General features: G+C 29.5%; 2 protein-coding genes across 4 annotated transcripts in view; one reads left to right on the forward strand and one right to left on the reverse strand.

The window, feature by feature from the left end:
• LOC119607556 (serine-rich adhesin for platelets) overlaps positions 1-16,233 on the reverse strand; it is a 120,688-nt gene that overhangs the window by 45,494 nt on the left and 58,961 nt on the right. For both annotated transcript variants that reach the window (XM_037961526.1, XM_037961518.1), the window contains exon 4: positions 3,868-3,996. In XM_037961526.1, the coding sequence (XP_037817454.1) occupies positions 3,868-3,996 (129 nt within the window). The remainder of the gene's footprint in view (positions 1-3,867; positions 3,997-16,233) is intronic.
• Positions 1,702-3,802, forward strand: LOC119607571 (beta-hexosaminidase subunit beta-like). 2 transcript variants are annotated; one of them, XM_037961535.1, is made up of 7 exons: positions 1,702-1,919; positions 1,973-2,156; positions 2,243-2,352; positions 2,409-2,727; positions 2,812-2,941; positions 3,005-3,206; positions 3,274-3,802. In XM_037961535.1, exons 1-7 carry the CDS (start codon positions 1,728-1,730, stop codon positions 3,709-3,711), a joined length of 1,575 nt encoding a protein of 524 aa, XP_037817463.1. In that variant the 5' UTR covers positions 1,702-1,727; the 3' UTR covers positions 3,712-3,802. The 2 variants fall into 2 exon arrangements, with proteins under 2 accessions (XP_037817463.1, XP_037817471.1); XM_037961543.1 differs by having other exon boundaries at positions 2,243-2,346.

Below are 16,233 nucleotides of genomic sequence, written 5' to 3' on the forward strand. Positions count from 1 at the left end.
GGGTTCTCATTTTCGTAATCCATTAAAAACATCTTGCCTGCATGATTGCAGGTACATATATGACATATGTATATGGTAATTAATTTTTGGATATTGATATTCTCAAAAATATAAGTTTCATTCATTGAGCTAAGAAAAACGTTTAATTTGTGAACTACAAGTATAATTTTATATTTTACTTTATACTTTAGATCATTTTAACACTCTTCCTGTTAAGATTAAAACGATTTTAGTTTCTCACATAAATTTGCTGGTTTCATCAGACAAGTAATATTGAAAATATTTGTTTTCCATCTTCCTTTATATATGCAACATTTTTTTCTTCACATGAAATTTACATCATTACTATTCACTCAACATTATTTTCGTCTTTTTATTTAATTTAATTTTATTTTCAAACAAATCCTCAGCATGTCTTAATTCGTCTTCTTTTTCATTATTTTTTTTTTTTTTATTTCAATAAAAAGTCTGAGATTGTGATTTTTTCTTCAGTAAGTATAGTAAGTTGTCTATGTGGTGTTTAAAAATTCCATGGAAAATTGCTGCAGTTACATAAGAATTTATTTATTTAAAAAATACAGTTTCTTCCAAATTACATTATTTCTCCAGTTATTTTGCACGAAATTAAATGAAAAATACAAATGCTGCAATTGTTACCCAAACATGACTTGCATTGTAAATTAGAGCCAGAGAGAGAATGTTTTACGACGATAAATTTTTTAAACGAATATATTTTTATTTTTGCACAAAAGACGTATAAAAAGTGCAATTGATTAATTAAAATAATAAAAAAGAATTTAAAAAACGAGGTACAAGCATAAATAAAATTATATCAGTCAATTACTTGACAAGGGGTAGGACAATAAATCCATTCATTTAACGTCTCACAACCATCATAGAATTACTAAATTATTGTTCAATACAATGTTATACTCCATCCCTCATTGGTTTATTTTTTGCAGTGACAACATTAAAGTTTTCTGTTATTAATTTATAATGACCTTTTGCACATACATATGCACATAAGACAAATAGATAAATTTATGAAAATTTAATGGAAAGTTCTAATGAATATGAATTTATATCCACTATAGAACTGGATTAGTTATCTGAATTATAAGGTTTCTGTTTCAGTTTCCTGCTGAACGCCTAACAAAAATATTCCTTCCATCTAAATCAATAAAATGTCGAAGATTAATTAACACACAATAATTTATTTTAATTCACGTCACAATAATTTCCGCTTAGGTAAAGCTTTTTTAATCATTTGTATTTGGCTTTAGAGTCAGTAAAAATCAAATCACATTAATTAAATAACAAAAAAGAAATATTAAAACAAATTAAAAATTGTCTTAAAAACATCACGCGTTTAATTAGCCGATAAATCTAAATTATAACGTTGACACAAGTGTAAATTTAATATCTATTCTAAGTAAAATGTGGATAAAATACAAAGAATTTTTTGTTTACGTTGTAGTGTTACCAGATATTTTTACCATGAACATACCAAAAACTAAATTTGAGTAAAAATTAAATAAAAATCTGTTTATTAGTTATGCTTAAAAAAATTTAGAATTTTCTAAGATAAATCGGAAATCTGTCAATCCAATTAAACTGAAACTACCGTAATGTGGTAACTCTGACGTTATGCTATCGTCTTAATAACAATATTATATTTTTTTCATTATCGTTTCACTTTTACGTCAATAAAGTCTGTTATAAATAAAATGTTTATAAAAAAGTTAATTAGTTGCTTTATTTTTCATTTAATACTGCGCATAAGTTTAGTACACTGTAATGGTTATATAAGTTATGGACCCGACATTAAGGGATCCGTTGGTGAGATATGGCCCAAGCCTTTGTGGCAAAGTGATACTGGACGTTATTATGGCATTGATCCCAACAACTTTGAACTTGTGGTAGGTTCATTTTAAGATTTAATTGTTCATGTTTTAAAAACAAATATTCACAGGCTGTCAACAAAAATTGTATGTTAATGCAGAAAGCTCTAGAACGTTACAGCACAATTATAAGAAATTCTGCGCAAGGTTATATACGGGCTCCCCAAACTATAGTTGTACACTACATACAACAGATTCGAGTGAATTTAACAAAGAAATGTGAAACACTGCCTCACTTAAATATGGATGAGTCATGTAGGCGTTGAAAAATATATATTTAACTTCTGCAGCAGATGTAAAAAATGTAAATAATTTTTGTTTTTTATAAATCTTGATTTTAGATTTTGTTTGGGGCGATGGACGTGTTATAGCCAATTCGGTTTGGGGTATCTTAAGAGGTTTAGAAACTCTATCACAACTCTTGGTGCCTATGCCTAATGATATTGCAAGTGTATTTTTTACAATTACATAAGTATGTTCTTTAATTTTAAAGAAAATAATTTTTAGCTACGAATACCAGAGACAGAGATTTATGATGCTCCTCGCTTTAAATATCGTGGACTGATGTTGGATTCTGCTCGTCATTACATAAGCAAATCGAAAATTTTTCAATTGTTGGAGGGCATGGCATACAACAAGTTAAATGTGTTTCATTGGCATCTTACAGATGATTCAGCTTTTCCTTTTAATTCAACTATTTTTCCTGAACTGTCTATTAAGGGTGCTTATAGACCCGAAATGACTTATTCGGAAAACGATGTAAGAGAAATAGTGGAATTTGCACGTAAAAGAGGTATTCGGGTTGTTCCAGAATTCGATACTCCTGGTGAGCGTAATAGTCATTTATCCAATTACATTTTAGAGATAATCTTTTTATACATCAATATAAATTTATACATTCTCCATTAAGCACACACGGCATCATGGGGAGCGTCACATCCGGAAATTATGACAGAATGTTTTGGAGATTATGCCGGTCAACTTGGACCTTTAAACCCAACAAAGGATACAACTTTTGAATTTCTATACGAACTATTTAGGTAAAAACGTTAAAAGACATTAAAATTTAAATATATACATATTTTAATATATTTCAATGTCAGTGAATTACGGCCATTATTCCCTGATGAATATCTACACTTGGGTGTAGATGAAGTCGATTGGGCTTGTTGGGAATCAAACCCCCAAATACAAAGTTTTTTAGTCTCAAAGGGTCTAGAGAATGTGGATTTGCCTTATATGTATCTTGAAAGATTCACAGCAAATATGTCTACTTTGGGTTGGAAACAAATGATATGGCAAGAGGTAAATTGTTTAAACTAAATTTATTTTTAAATCAGTTAGTTATATATAAAAATATTTAAAATTTCAGGGCATGACAGAAAACTTTTGGATGGAGTGGCCAGCCGGCACTATTGGACAAGTGTGGTTTGATTATAAGACAAATGCCCCACATTTGACTTCTCACAACTACGACATAGTACGTAGTCAAGATTGGTATATGTATGTATTGGATTCGGGTGGTGATTGGCAAAAATTCTATTTAATAGAGCCAACTGATTTTGAAGGCACTAAGAAACAGAAGGATCATGTTTTGGGTGGTGAAGCTTGTTTATGGTCTGAATTTATAAATGAGCATAATGTATTACCCACAACATTTCCCAGAGTAAGTGCTGTGGCTGAACGTTTATGGTCAGAAAAATCTCATCGTAATACAGACGAAGCTACTCCACGCATAGAGGAACATAATTGCCGTATGCTTTTTAGGGGTATTGATGCTAGGCCAGCCAATAGTTATGGGCTGTGTTAGAATATTTAAAATAAAATAAATCAGCATTTTAAAATTTATTTTGAAAAGTTAAAAAATATATACTAACATGTACCATTTTATATAAATCAAACTTATATCATTTTACGTTTTTTATTAGTATTAATGCAAAAATATATAAAATTAACTACGACTTACGTGTCAATGATATAATCGCCGGTTTTGGTCGTGTTGAAGATCCATTAGCTGTTTGTTGAGTTTTGGGTGGTGGACCCAAATCTGTGGGTGATATACTCAAATTACGTACATCGCGCTTTTTGGCTGCTCCTGTAAATAAACCAATAAACGAAAATGAGCATTAATAAAAAACATGAAAACTTTTTTGTTAAAGACAATTTATTTTAAAGAGAATTTTTGATGATGATAAAAAGTCATTTTCCAAAAATTGATGCAAAGGCACGCGTCTTATTCAAGTTTTAGAATTTTCTAATAAACGTTTTATAAGTATTTTAATAATATTTTAAATAAACCAACATAAGTTCATAAATCGTATACAAACTTACATACCCATTTAAGTATATGTACATTAGAGTGCTCCAAGCTTGTATGAAGGAAAAAAAAATTTATCCGACAGGCCGTCCCCCCCTCTGGAATTGTTCTATGGGTTGTAAAACTATGTCATGCAAAAAATTAGGCTGATAGGATAACGTTAACAGGTGCCGCAACGGCTCAGAAGTTTCCAAGTGCATTTACAAGGGGAAAAAATCGATTTTTTTCAGTTTTTACTCAAATTTTGCAACTTAATAATAAACTTTGCACTTTATTGTAAAGGAATCGTAATGTGCACAGAATAAGCATTTCAGAAAGATATAAAACACAAAAATTGGTTGAAAATTTTTAAAGTTATTGCAAATTCCCCAGGCCATTAACGTGTCTCACAGCACATGAATTCGAAATGTGACAAAAAAATTAAAATTTTTTAGGACATATTGCAAAAAAACCATTTGTTACTTAAAATATACTAAAAATTACTTGAATACTAGCTTTTGTCCTTATACGATAACGCAAACTTGTTCTCAGCTATGGTCAAAAAAGTTTGATTTTTTCAACGGCCGTTTCAAATCTCCAATTTCAGTTTTTTTGAAACTTTGTTAAACAAATTTTAAAATTTTTAGAAGATCTCATGGGAATTTAGACAATAGATAAGGGAATTTAGGACAATAGATAAGGGAATAAAACGGTAAAAAATTAGATCAATAATTCTTACAGTTTAGCTGTACCTGCGATTTGAACTCGGCGGATTTCGGGAAAATCGCATTTTTTTGTAATATATTAGAGAATACGTATTAATTTTTTACTGTTGTACATTTTAAACAAAGTATTTTCAGAGTATTATAGACCAGATAATATAAAATATATATTCCAAGTTTTATTCAAATCGGACATTCTTAACCCATAAAATGTGGAGTTCAAAGGTTAAATTTTGCTATATTTGGGAATTCTCAGTGCACCATATCACAGTGGGGCAGAATGGAAATTTTTTGGAAATAAATCTGGCATTTCTAAACGGCTGATCCGATCGGGATAAAATTTGGCGTGAGCGAAGCCAAGGAGTATTCGAGTTTAAGTTTTGAAGATGAACCCTGCAGATGCCCCAGGGACGGCGCTGTGGCGGCTCAAAATAGGGTACCTACGACATGTAAAATTTTTAAACTCGTGCCATTTTTTTGTTTTTCACCCAAATACAAAGATTTTTATATTTTGTGAAAGCGCTCGACGAGATCTTGAAAAAACATGCTTGGACATACTACTTATCTCTTATAATATCCGAGTTATAGGCATTTAAAAATTTAGTGATACAAAATTTACCATACCTTGATCCGCCTTTTTTTTGAATACCGGGCGTAATTTTGGACCAAATGGACTCAATTTTTTCTTGTTAGTTAGACAACAAAATTTCCAATAATATACAAAAAATTTCAGATCAATATCGTTTACAGATCCAAAAATATACGTTTTTTAATTTAAAAATTCAAAAAATTTTAGATTTTTGGCGTTTTTTTGCCAAAAATGTGTCTTAACTCTTTTATTAATAAATAAAATTTTTATTAAGAACATATAACAATTTTATAGTTTTCTAAAAGGTATCTTTACGCAGAACGCTTTGGCGTAAAAAACTTGTCCTATTTTTTGAAAATGTTGCCACTGCGTCCTTCCGAATATGACCTATCTTTTATCAAAACTTCAACTTTGGGCGACATGTTCTAAAATCCCAAAGCTGGGATCAGAAAACTGAAAGCAGTTTTGGAAACCTCAATATGTTTTCTATTTACTCCAAAAGTATTTTCCCAGCCCTGAAAGAAATGTGGACCCTATGGGCAAAAAAGTAAAAAATCCCATTTTTGGGATTTTCATTCCTATTTTTGGGAATTGCGGGATGCCCTTTGACCTTTTCAATTTTTTTTTGCATTGAAAATTTCATTGAAAATTTCGTTGAAAATTTCATTGAGTTTTGTTCATAAATAAAGATTTTGTCATATATTACATATTTGTTTAATTTCTAAAACTATGATTTATATCAAAATTTTAATAGGATCGCAGATAGCTACAACAATTTAGTCCATATTTATCCCTTAATATCATTTTTTAGTTAGATATGGAAATTCTCGACCCTTTACAAAAAATTTCAAGCCAATATCTCAATTACATTCAAAAATATGTTCATTTAAACCTGTGTCCTTTAATTTCATCTTTTTCATATTTTAGTATTAAGTATGACAGCACATATTTAAATCTTATATTTACCTATTTTCTATTTGTTTGCTTATCCTTATAATTGAAAGGTCCTATTATGCTTGAATTTTCAAAAATTTATAACCATTTTTTACCTAAATTTTTTCGACAGATCATTTCGTTCTGTTTCGTTTATGATCATGTAGGTAAAAATATACAGGTAATGATAATTTCGATTCATTCACTAATAAGAAATATCAATGACTGAATTACAGGTTATAGTAATATAGTCCTAAATGTTAATAGGTAGACAATTCGTAATTTTTTACTTTGGAATAGCTGTATCGGAAATGACAAGAATTGGTATATAAGTAAACTTCTCAGATTTTAAGTACCATATTTAATAAATCTACAATGAAGATTACATTAAAGTACGAAGAGTTGTGTTCCGTTTTATGGAGTATATCTTCAAAAGGGCCAGAAAGAATTGAAGACATTTCAAATTATATAAAAACTACATATAGTAGAAAAGTAGACAAAACAGGCATATCAAAAATTGAAAACTTTTTGATGTAAAAAGTAAGTCTGTGGATGCACAGTGGGGCAGAATGGAAATTTTTTGGAAATAAATCTGGCATTTCTAAACGGCTGATCCGATCGGGATGAAATTTTGCGTGAGCGTAGCCAAGGAGTATTCGAGTTTAAGTTTTGAAGATGAACCCTGCAGATGCCCCAGGGACGGCGCTGTGGCGGCTCAAAGTAGGGTACCTACGACATGTAAAATTTTTAAACTCGTGCCATTTTTTTGTTTTTCACCCAAATACAAAGATTTTTATATTTTGTGAAAGCGCTCGACGAGATCTTAAAGAAACATGCTTGGACATACTACTTATCTCTTATAATATCCGAGTTATAGGCATTTAAAAATTTAGTGATACAAAATTTACCATACCTTGGTCCGCCTTTTTTTGAATACCGGGCGTAATTTTGGACCAAATGGACTCAATTTTTTCCTGTTAGTTAGACAACAAAATTTCCAATAATATACAAAAAATTTCAGATCAATATCATTTATAGATCCAAAAATATACGTTTTTTAATTTATAAATTCAAAAAATTTTAGATTTTTGCCGTTTTTTTGTCCAAAATGTGTCATAACTCTTTTATTAATAAAATAAAATTTTCTTTAAGAACATATAACAATTTTATAGTTTTCTAAAAGGTATCTTTACGCAGAACGCTTTGGCGTAAAAAACTTGTCCTATTTTTTGAAAATGTTGCCACTGCGTCCTTCCGAATATGACCTATTTTTTATCAAAACTTCAACTTTGGGCGACATGTTCTAAAATCCCAAAGCTGGGATCAGAAAACTGAAAGCAGTTTTGGAAACCTCAATATGTTTTCTATTTACTCCAAAAGTATTTTCCCAGCCCTGAAAGAAATGTGGACCCTATGGGCAAAAAAGTAAAAAATCCCATTTTTCGGATTTTCATTCCTATTTTTGGGAATTGCGGGATGCCCTTTGACCTTTTCAATTTTTTTTTGCATATTCTTATTTGAAATGACAAATTTAACAAGCGTTGAAAATTTCATTGAGTTTTGTTCATAAATAAAGATTTTGTCATATATTACATATTTGTTTAATTTCTAAAACTATGATTTATATCAAAATTTTAATAGGATCGCAGATAGCTACAACAATTTAGTCCATATTTATCCCTTAATATCATTTTTTAGTTAGATATGGAAATTCTCGACCCTTTACAAAAAATTTCAAGTCAATATCTCAATTACATTCAAAAATATGTTCATTTAAACCTGTGTCCTTTAATTTCATCTTTTTCATATTTTAGTATTAAGTATGACAGAACATACATTTGGTGTTGAATAAAATATTTGGACAATTTTTAAAAATTATTTAGTTAATTATTTTATTATAATATTGTATATAAAATAAAAAAATTATAATTTTATTATGAGCCACGCACAACAACACCTAAATCACCCCACACAAATTACCTTTCCCGCCCACCGAAATATAAAACACAATTTAATACAATATCATCAGTTAGTATAATAGCTTTTTTTATTTGAACTGTTTATCTTAAACATAATACAATTAATTCTTACAACCTACTTATATAGTTAATTCCTAACACTACTTATTTTCTATAAAATAATCTGTCATATCGGTATACATATCCAGAAGGTAATATAAGTCCTTTAAATCTTCCTTGTTTTGAGATGATAGAGTTTCATAACAAATCCATCTTTTTCGCATAGTTGAAAGAACAGGATCAGAAGATAGAAGTAAACTATTAAAAATATCTTCATTCTGTGATTGCCTGGAGCATTTTCTTGAGCTGAATAGTTGAACATGCTTAAAATCTCGATTCCTCGCTTCCTGGGCTTCTTCTGTTAACTCTCCAAGTGGAAGAATATTCGATTCAATTATTATTTGACCATGACACAATACTTTGTGTACTGTTGGTGTTAGTTCCCTCCATGGATACAGAGATACAAGTAATTTAGAAATTTCAGATGTGTATTCCCCAAATCGATTTTCATTAATTTTATGTTTACTATTCAGTGCCATTAAAATAGTTTTAACTCTTCGAAGCAACTCCTTGTCGATTCCAGTTATTTTTGAAGTAATTTCAAAATCACGAAAAAACCTTCTCGACGTATTACCGTCATTTGTACTACCGCAACTTGAAAGTGGTTTGTCGATGTTTAATCCCATCTGAACTTTAAATTCTTCTTGGATTCTGCTTTTTTCCGCAGCTCTCAGTTCTTTCAATTCTTCATTATTTTTTGTTGATTTAGTAGGATAGTTTGTTTTTTTTTTTTCCTGGATCGCCTTGTATGATGGTAATATATTGTGTCCTTTTTCATGCAGAGCTTTCCTTAATATTTGGTACTTATTTCGACTGAGACCCAGTTCCAACATAAGCGCTATTGCTTCCTCTTCAGTAAAATTTGATTATGATGTTGGAGTTGGTATACTTTCCACAATTCGCTTATGTCGTTTTGGTGATGCATTAGGAAGAATAGTTGCAATATGTACGACATCCATATGTTGGTTTTCCTTTTTCAGCATTTCGTTAAATGTATCAGCAATTTCCTCATTTGAGATTGAAAAAAGTTTTTGTGTGACCCTCTTTTTTTTACCTTGAACATAAGTCTTCGTATGACTTGCAAGGCGCTCCTATTGATGTGTTGTAAGTTGAGATTTCCGTAGTAGTTTCCATCCAACTACAAAATTTTAATCGAAATTTCTTTTGATTTCCATCCACAGACTTACTTTTTACATCAAAAAGTTTTAAAAAGTTTTCAATTTTTGATATGCCTGTTTTGTCTACTTTTCTACTATATGTAGTTTTTATATAATTTGAAATGTCTTCAATTCTTTCTGGCCCTTTTGAAGACATACTCCATAAAACGGAACACAACTCTTCGTACTTTAATGTAATCTTCATTGTAGATTTATTAAATATGGTACTTAAAATCTGAGAAGTTTACTTATATACCAATTCTTGTCATTTCCGATACAGGTATTCCAAAGTAAAAAATTACGAATTGTCTACCTATTAACATTTAGGACTATATTACTATAACCTGTAATTCAGTCATTGATATTTCTTATTAGTGAATGAATCGAAATTATAATTACCTGTATATTTTTACCTACATGATCATAAACGAAACAGAACGAAATGATCTGTCGAAAAAATTTAGGTAAAAAATAGTTATAAATTTTTGAAAATTTAAGCATAATAGGACCTTTCAATTATAAGGATAAGCAAACAAATAGAAAATAGGTAAATATAAGATTTAAATATGTGCTGTCATACTTAATACTAAAATATGAAAAAGATGAAATTAAAGGACACAGGTTTAAATGAACATATTTTTGAATGTAATTGAGATATTGGCTTGAAATTTTTTGTAAAGGGTCGAGAATTTCCATATCTAACTAAAAAATGATATTAAGGGATAAATATGGACTAAATTGTTGTAGCTATCTGCGATCCTATTAAAATTTTGATATAAATCATAGTTTTAGAAATTAAACAAATATGTAATATATGACAAAATCTTTATTTATGAACAAAACTCAATGAAATTTTCAACGCTTGTTAAATTTGTCATTTCAAATAAGAATATGCAAAAAAAAAAAATTGAAAAGGTCAAAGGGCATCCCGCAATTCCCAAAAATAGGAATGAAAATCCCAAAAATGGGATTTTTTACTTTTTTGCCCATAGGGTCCACATTTCTTTCAGGGCTGGGAAAATACTTTTGGAGTAAATAGAAAACATATTGAGGTTTCCAAAACTGCTTTCAGTTTTCTGATCCCAGCTTTGGGATTTTAGAACATGTCGCCCAAAGTTGAAGTTTTGATAAAAAATAGGTCATATTCGGAAGGACGCAGTGGCAACATTTTCAAAAAATAGGACAAGTTTTTTACGCCAAAGCGTTCTGCGTAAAGATACCTTTTAGAAAACTATAAAATTGTTATATGTTCTTAATAAAAATTTTATTTTATTAATAAAAGAGTTAAGACACATTTTTGGCAAAAAAATGCCAAAAATCTAAAATTTTTTGAATTTTTAAATTAAAAAACGTATATTTTTGGATCTGTAAACAATATTGATCTGAAATTTTTTGTATATTATTGGAAATTTTGTTGTCTAACTAACAAGAAAAAATTGAGTCCATTTGGTCCAAAATTACGCCCGGTATTCAAAAAAAGGCGGACCAAGGTATGGTAAATTTTGTATCACTAAATTTTTATATGCCTATAACTCGGATATTATAAGAGATAAGTAGTATGTCCAAGCATGTTTTTTCAAGATCTCGTCGAGCGCTTTCACAAAATATAAAAATCTTTGTATTTGGGTGAAAAACAAAAAAATGGCACGAGTTTAAAAATTTTACATGTCGTAGGTACCCTACTTTGAGCCGCCACAGCGCCGTCCCTGGGGCATCTGCAGGGTTCATCTTCAAAACTTAAACTCGAATACTCCTTGGCTACGCTCACACCAAATTTTATCCCGATCGGATCAGCCGTTTAGAAATGCCAGATTTATTTCCAAAAAATTTCCATTCTGCCCCACTGTGCATATTAAAATATTATTTATTTGTTGGCCATATTTACCAAAAATTACTGGAATTTATCGTATAAAGTCCGATATTTAAAATAGAGTGAAAAAAAGGTAAATTAACACTTTAAGGCACTTGGGAACAATTTAACACCAAAGTTCAAAAATTTGAAAAAGCACTATCCATTTGAATAAAGCTCTATATAATTAGAGAAATAGCAGAAATATAACAAAAACATATATATTAAGTATAAAAAATTATACTTTACCCTTTTCGACTATGGAGTAAACTATAGGTGTACATTTTTAAAAGAAAAATTTTGTTTTTAAAACTGATAATTTATGTAGTCCATTTTTTCGGACCATTTTCGACATAATATGTCTAAAAATACAAACTTTATAGGTTCAAAAAGGGTTAATTCATAAGTTTTTATACCTAATATATATTTTTTTGTTTATTTATGTTATTCCTCTAATTATATAGAGCATTATTCAAATGGATAGTGTTTTTACGATTTTTTGATCTTCGGGGTTAAATTTTTCCCATGTGTTTTAAAGGGTTAATTTTACTTTTTTTCGCTGCTATTTTAAACATAAGACTTTATACTAAAAATTCAAGTCATCTTTATTAAATATGACCGACAAATACATAATATTTCGATATGGTACACTGAGAATTCCCAAATATAGCAAAATTTGACCTTTGAACTCCACATTTTATGGGTTAAGAATGTCCGAATTGAATAAAACTTGGAATATATATTTTATATTATCTGGTCTATAATACTCTGAAAATACTTTGTTTAAAATGTACAACAGTAAAAAATTAATACGTATTCTCTAATATATTACAAAAAAATGCGATTTTCCCGAAATCCGCCGAGTTCAAATCGCAGGTACAGCTAAACTGTAAGAATTATTGATCTAATTTTTTTACCGTTTTATTCCCTTATCTATTGTCCATAAATCCCCATGAGATCTTCTAAAAATTTTAAAATTTGTTTAACAAAGTTTCAAAAAAACTGAAATTGGAGATTTGAAACGGCCGTTGAAAAATTCAAACTTTTTTAACCATAGCTGAGAACAAGTTTGCGTTATCGTATAAAGACAAAAGCTAACATTCTAGTTATTATAGATATATTTTAAGTAACAAAATGTTTTTTTACAATATTTCCTAAAAAATGTTAATTTTTTTGTCACATTTCGAATTCATGTGCTGTGAGACACGTTAATGGTCTGGGGAATTTGCAATAACTCTGAAAGTTTTCAACCAATATTTATGTTTTATATCTTTCCGAAAAGCTTATTATGTGTACATTGCGATTCCATCACAATACATTGTAAAGTTTATTATTAAGTGGCAAAATTTTAGCAAAAACTGAAAAAAATCGATTTTTTCCCCTTGTAAATGCACTTGGAAACTTTAGTGCCGTTGCGGCACCTGTTAACGTTATCCTATCAGCATAATTTTTTGTATGACATAGTTTTACAACCCATAGAACAATTCTAGAGGGGGGGACGGGCAAAATTCGCAACTTCGTTTTTTTGGAGCACTCTAATGTACATACATATGTATGTACATAAAAATATACTCTCTATGTATTTAACTCTGTATATAACAAATTCTTACATATTATGCATGACTAAACGTGACCATTTTCTTATTATGTGATTATTATAATTTTTTATGAAAACAAATTGAAAAGAAATGAGAATAGAAATAAAAAGAAGGATTAAAAATTTAGAGTGGTAAATATACACTTAAAAAATATATATATGTTCTGTTCGAGGTCCCATATTATACAAAATCAAATATACCAGCTGTTACGTAATAGCTTGTAGTTAGTCTTTACGTTGCCAAATACAAAATTTCGGGACAGCTCTGCATTACGTTGTAGTTATCTTATTGTCAGTCTGTAAAAGTAAACTGGAAGTGAATTTTTCCCGTAGTCGACTGCAAAATTGCTGGCAGGGTACGCTAAAAAGTATCAGTTGAAGAACGAAAAAGTTTAATTTTATAAATTTTTATTTCATCAGGATTCTTATATGTCCGATTTTATGGTTCAATATTGCAAGAAAAAATAAATAGTACCAGTTAAAAAACAAAAAAGAAAAAAGATATATCTATATGATGCGTGTTAAATTGTGAGTTTATAGATTTAATATTATAAAAAATTTATCTTCCCTAATTTTATTTACAAATTAATTAAATCATTTTATTTCTATGTTCACTGGGGTATAGAAAAAAGTACCAAAATGCATTTTTTACCCATTTACTCCTTAAAAAGGTCTAATTTCAAAAAAGTACCAGACACTTTTCCCCTTATTTTTTTAAAGTATGACAAAAAGTATAAATCTTAATTCCGGAAATATGAGGTTACCGAGTTAACCCTTTACTCCCTAAACATTCGAATTTCCAAAAATCCTTTCTTAGTGGATGTATTCGGCTGGAGACCAACCTCCTTTCCAAATTTATGCTTCCTAGCTTCAAGCGTTTAGGCTGTGTGATGATGAATCTGTCAGTCAGTAACGTTAGAACTTTAAAAAATTAAGTTCAGTCATTCACTGCTATACCCGCATTATTTTTTAACTTTTTATAAAATAAAAAAGTTAATTATTCGAAATTATCAATAAAAACAGAGATTTCATAGAATGTAAAAATGACTACCTTGCATTCCTTCTAATTTTCTGGGATTTAACATGGTATTTAATGAATCGTAAACATATCGCTACCATTTGAATTGAAACTATTGGTCTTTTGGTTTTTCTTTCAGTGCAGTTAAGATGGGTTTTTAAAGCAAGTTTTTTAATTTGAATGTTTTCATATTCTTATATTATCACATGCGTATTTATAGTCCGACAAAGAACAACCAATAACAAAGGATGTTTATTTCAGAATAGTTATGAATTATGAATAACAATGAAAAAAAATACTTATACATGTACATATAGAAATGTATGAATAAAAGTGATCATACAGGGATAAATAGGAAACCATGCAGTTTTATTACAACTCCGTTATAAATTCAATATTTATACACTACACCACTTTAGTGTGGAGTGTATATTGGGTTTGTGCTAATGTTTGTAACGCACAATAATATTGGTCCTAAACTTAGAATCATTTCCTCGATAGTCGTAAACCTTGTAATCAAACTACAGGCCGCAATTTTGAATATAATTCAAGTAAATTTAGTACATGATCTTCTTTTGTATCAGGGACGAAGCCTATTGAAAATGGTCAATTATTCCATCTAGCCCCCATATAACTGAACAACCCCTTTTCAGCTCATAATTATGTTTAATATACTCCATGACCCTGATGAATTTTGTAATGATCGAAAACGACTTAAATGTCAACAATTCGCTTAAAAAGGATAATGTCGCGAAGATATTCATCATAAACAAATTTTATGTTACCGTAAATCCATCTGAAACATATTATGAGGATCGATTCATATTTCCTCTAAGCCCACATATAAAGCCTCTATCAGAAAATTTGTTTTTTTTTCTTAAGTATATCAGAGGCAAAGTACAATTCAACTCAAATGCTTTATTATTAAAATCACATTTTATTCTCATAACTGGTGTAAGGTATTTATGGTCGACTTCGACCGACTATAATTTCTTACTTGTTTTTCGTTGTTTTTTTTTTTTTTTTTTTGTAATGTAAACAACAATTAAATAGTATATTAGACAAGAAATGCATTTTGAGGCCATAAAATAATATTTGCTATTCAGACAGACATCAGTGAGGATTCGATTAAATAAAAATGTGGATGGAATAAAGCTTTTGAAGTACAAAAACATGCGCGCACTTGAATGTTTACAAATGAAAATCAATTTAAGACTAAAAGCATTATTTAGGAAAAAAAAAAATGGGGAGAGATCAAACATACACAGAGGGAAAAAGAAATATACACGCCTGGTACCAAATTGACAACAAAGATTTTATAATTTTTCAATAACATCCGTTGTCAAAGTATATACATACGTACGACAACACTATGTAATGTTGACAACGCAACGTTGTCAACATTGCAACAATTCGTTGTTGAAATCTAAATTTTATACACATCCATTGTCTAAACGTTAACAAACGTGGTAAGCTCACTATTGGCAACGGATTGTTTATCAATAGTGAGCTTACCACGTTTGTTAACATTTAGATAACGGATGTGTACAAAATTTAGATTTCGACAACTAATAGTTGCAATGTTGACAACGTTGCGTTGTCAACATTACATAGTGTTGTCGTACGTATGTATATACTTTGACAACGGATGTTATTGAAAAATTATAAAATCTTTGGTGTCAATTTGGTATCAGGCGTGTATATTTCTTTTTCCCTCTGTGTACGATAGCAATATGAAAAAAACTTTATTTGCTTTTTGCAGTGTAATATTTAGCCATATTGTTTAACAAAAGATAGAATTTCATTTGGACTAAAGGTTCCAAAAGAAAATTTCAACTTAACATTTCCATGCAAATAAGTTTTTAATTACCTTTCCTAATTTATAATTTTTAAATTACTTATAAACTGCCCTCGTTTTTTTAATATAAAAAAGTTTAGTTAATTCATTTAGTCATATTTATGTATTTGAAAATAAATTTCAAAAAAAATGCATACAAACTTACCTTTCGCTCGTTTTCCAAAACTACCAAAACGTTCCCTTTCTATGACTTGAGTATGAATATAACGATCCGAATAAGAACGTGCTAGTTTAT

This window comes from Lucilia sericata, unplaced genomic scaffold, assembly GCF_015586225.1.
Source record: "Lucilia sericata isolate MDLA Ls3-8-SP2 unplaced genomic scaffold, ASM1558622v1 Contig000019F_arrow, whole genome shotgun sequence".
NCBI lineage: Eukaryota > Metazoa > Arthropoda > Insecta > Diptera > Calliphoridae > Lucilia > Lucilia sericata.

Coding starts and splice junctions, on each gene's coding strand:
- LOC119607571 (XM_037961535.1), top strand. CDS start 1,728: ATGTTTATAAAAAAGTTAATTAGTTGCTTTATTTTTCATTTAATACTG. Junction 2,157..2,242: donor CTTAAATATGGATGAGTCAT/GTAGGCGTTGAA, acceptor TCTTGATTTTAG/ATTTTGTTTGGGGCGATGGA. Junction 2,942..3,004: donor TTTCTATACGAACTATTTAG/GTAAAAACGTTA, acceptor TTTCAATGTCAG/TGAATTACGGCCATTATTCC.